This window comes from Cicer arietinum, chromosome 5 (assembly GCF_000331145.2).
Source record: "Cicer arietinum cultivar CDC Frontier isolate Library 1 chromosome 5, Cicar.CDCFrontier_v2.0, whole genome shotgun sequence".
Lineage (NCBI taxonomy): Eukaryota > Viridiplantae > Streptophyta > Magnoliopsida > Fabales > Fabaceae > Cicer > Cicer arietinum.
This window is the reverse complement of record NC_021164.2, coordinates 35,049,752-35,052,544: the sequence shown is the minus strand read 5'-3', so window position 1 is coordinate 35,052,544 and position 2,793 is coordinate 35,049,752. Positions and strand designations below refer to the sequence as shown.

At 30.1% G+C, this 2,793-nt stretch overlaps 1 protein-coding gene across 1 annotated transcript in view; it reads left to right on the top strand.

Annotated features, from left to right (window-relative positions):
• The first annotated feature begins 476 nt into the window (after positions 1 to 476).
• The window catches only part of LOC140920430 (uncharacterized), a 19,748-nt gene continuing 17,431 nt past the window's right edge, over positions 477 to 2,793 (top strand). Inside the window, exon 1 of the mRNA XM_073368703.1 lies at positions 477 to 575. Within this exon, the coding sequence (XP_073224804.1) occupies positions 477 to 575 (99 nt within the window). The remainder of the gene's footprint in view (positions 576 to 2,793) is intronic.

Sequence of the window (2,793 nt, the reverse complement as noted above, 5' to 3'; positions counted from 1 at the left end):
CATTATTCTCATTATAAAGGATCAATTTTACTACTATTGTCAATTTTAAATATTATTTCAATCAACTTCGGAACTTTTTTTTCAATTTTAGTAACTAAATATAATTCAACAGTAAAATGCAATCCTTGAGTTCGACACTCGGTACTACCGTTTTATTATTATTTGCAACGATTCAGTACACTTGCTGAAACGCAACCAAGTTTTTGGCGCCGTTGCCGGGGATTGCCATATCACTATTGATTTTAATTTATTTACTGATTTGAAATTTTTTGCTTTGCAATAAAATTTCTTATTTTATTTTATTTCTAATTTTAAAAAAAAATCTGGTTTAAAACTCTTTAATTTTTACTTGGTTATTTATCTTTCTTTAACTGTTCATTACTCATAATTTGTCTAACCTTGTATGTGAGGCCAGTCCTCAGCTGATCTTTTCTTTGATCCAGAAAAAAAAATGCGAAAGCAAATAAAAAATTGGTATGCTGGAATTGAATGTTTATGAGGCTTGGTTGGTTCAAGGGATGTTGCTCTCAAAACAGATAAAAGATGTTATCGCCGCTGAGATAAAGAAGGGGATGGTAGCTCTAAATATACAACCCCAAGTGGCCCCTGTCAAATTACTAAAGCATACTAGTTGTAGCCTTTTCGTAGTACTTCCTTGATTAAGTACTAAAGCATACTACTTCCTTGATTAAGTAGGGATTTTTCGTAGTTTTGTGTTGTTACTTTGTTTTAGTGCAGTGTTGAATTTTGGTGAGAAATCAACATGATATATGTAGAGTATTTCAGCCATATCTGAAGTTGTCGATGTCTAATTGGAGTCACACAAAGTGCAAATGAAAGCTAAGATCCATCGCTATAACTTTCATGAAGACACCAGAACCAAATTCAGACTCGAAAGAGGAGACAAATGCAATATACGCTGGACAGCAGATGTTGAGCGCTTGAAGCGCGCTAGACGCGCCTGGGGCGCGTTTCCAGCCATCAAACACTGTCCAGGCGCGCCTGGGGGGCGCGACGCGCATTAGCAACCATAAAAACACAATTTTTTTTTTTTTTTTTTACTGTTTTAGGGATCTTTTTCACTCTTGGGAAGTTGGGAGACTTGTGCCCTAGCATAGAAACTCAAATACGGTCGTTTCTAACATCATTGGAGCAGTTTTATAAAGAATCATTAATGAATCCTTCTTATAATTCTTCTCTAATCTCTATCTCTTTTATCTATGTCATGAGTAACTAAACCTTATTTGTTAGGGATGAGTGTAACAAGATGAAACCCTTATTTTTATGATTTGATTTCTAGTTATATGAATGAGCTTATTGAATTATTTTTTTCATCTCTGTGCTTAATGCTTTTTATTGCTTGATCAACATTAAAATGTTCTACGATTTGTATTTTGAAACGGAAGTGGACTTTACGAATGCTTGAGATGAGAAATTCATGAATTTGTAGTCTAGACATAGGTGCAAGTCATGAAACCAATTAAATTAGTTGCAAAGCAATAATTTACAAAAGAATTTCTATACGGTAATGCTTAATTTTAATCTTAAATCTACTAAGGAATTAGGGGTTACTTTGGAATTAAAGGTTCTGTCACTAAGACATTAGGGCAAGAATAATAAAGAGAATTCAATAATAATTCAATAAAGGAATTCAGTAACTAGGATCAAATTAGACATCAAGGTTGGATTCGAAGTGAAACATATCCCTGACATTTTTCTCATTATAAAGGATCAATTTTACTACTGTTGTCAATTTTAAATGTTATTTCAATCAACTTGGAAACTTTTTGTTCAATTTTAGTAACTAAATATAATTCAATAGTAAAACGCAATCCTTGAGTTCGACACTCGGTACTACCGTTTTATTATTACTTGCAACGATTCAGTATACTTGTTGAAACACAACCATCTAACAAAATCGAATAGATCAAAATCATTTTCTTCTTCTCTAACAAAATCGATTTCCTCTTCTTCACTACAAATTCGATTTTCCTCATCTTCACTGCAAAATTTGATTTTCCTCTTCAATCATGAATCATGTTTTCTCTTAATTGTAAATCGAAGGTCAGAACCCTAAATTGGCGACTCTACAATTACGAGATACTCTATCGCATGAACACTATTTTAAACCTAGAATTGTGGTATGATATTACACATTTTTGTCAATTGCAACTTCGTTTCATCGTACATTACACATCTTTGCTTTTTGGTTATGCTTTTGTAGTTTTCAATTGCAATTATCAATTGAGTATCCTTTATGTAATTTGAAGTTATTGAACATAACAATCATGCATTAGAAGATAATAGATTGAAGCCATAGGAAAAATCCTCCCACCTACATGAGAAAGTATCATGATATGAAAAAGTTAAACTTTGATGTCATTGGATGTAGTTATAGTAATGCTTGGATTTGCTAAGAAGCTATTATTTTTAATGAATATAATTTTTATGTACTCTATATATTCATTTATCTTTGTTAAATATAATTTTATTTCTTGTGGGAGTGGCTGTGGATATTTTTTCTTATGCATATAATAATTATATTTTTGACTGTAAGAGTTTTAATTATTAGTAATATTTTTTTTATATTGATTATTTTAATTACTCTAATTTATAAATTATTAGTAATAATTGGAAAATCGAAGGAATATTAAAAAGGAGATTAAATAATTATTAATTTTATTTTAGCAAAATAAAAATAATAATAGTAATAATAATAATAATCATAAAAATAAAATGGGGTTAAATGATTTAGATTAATAATATATATATATATATATATATATATATATA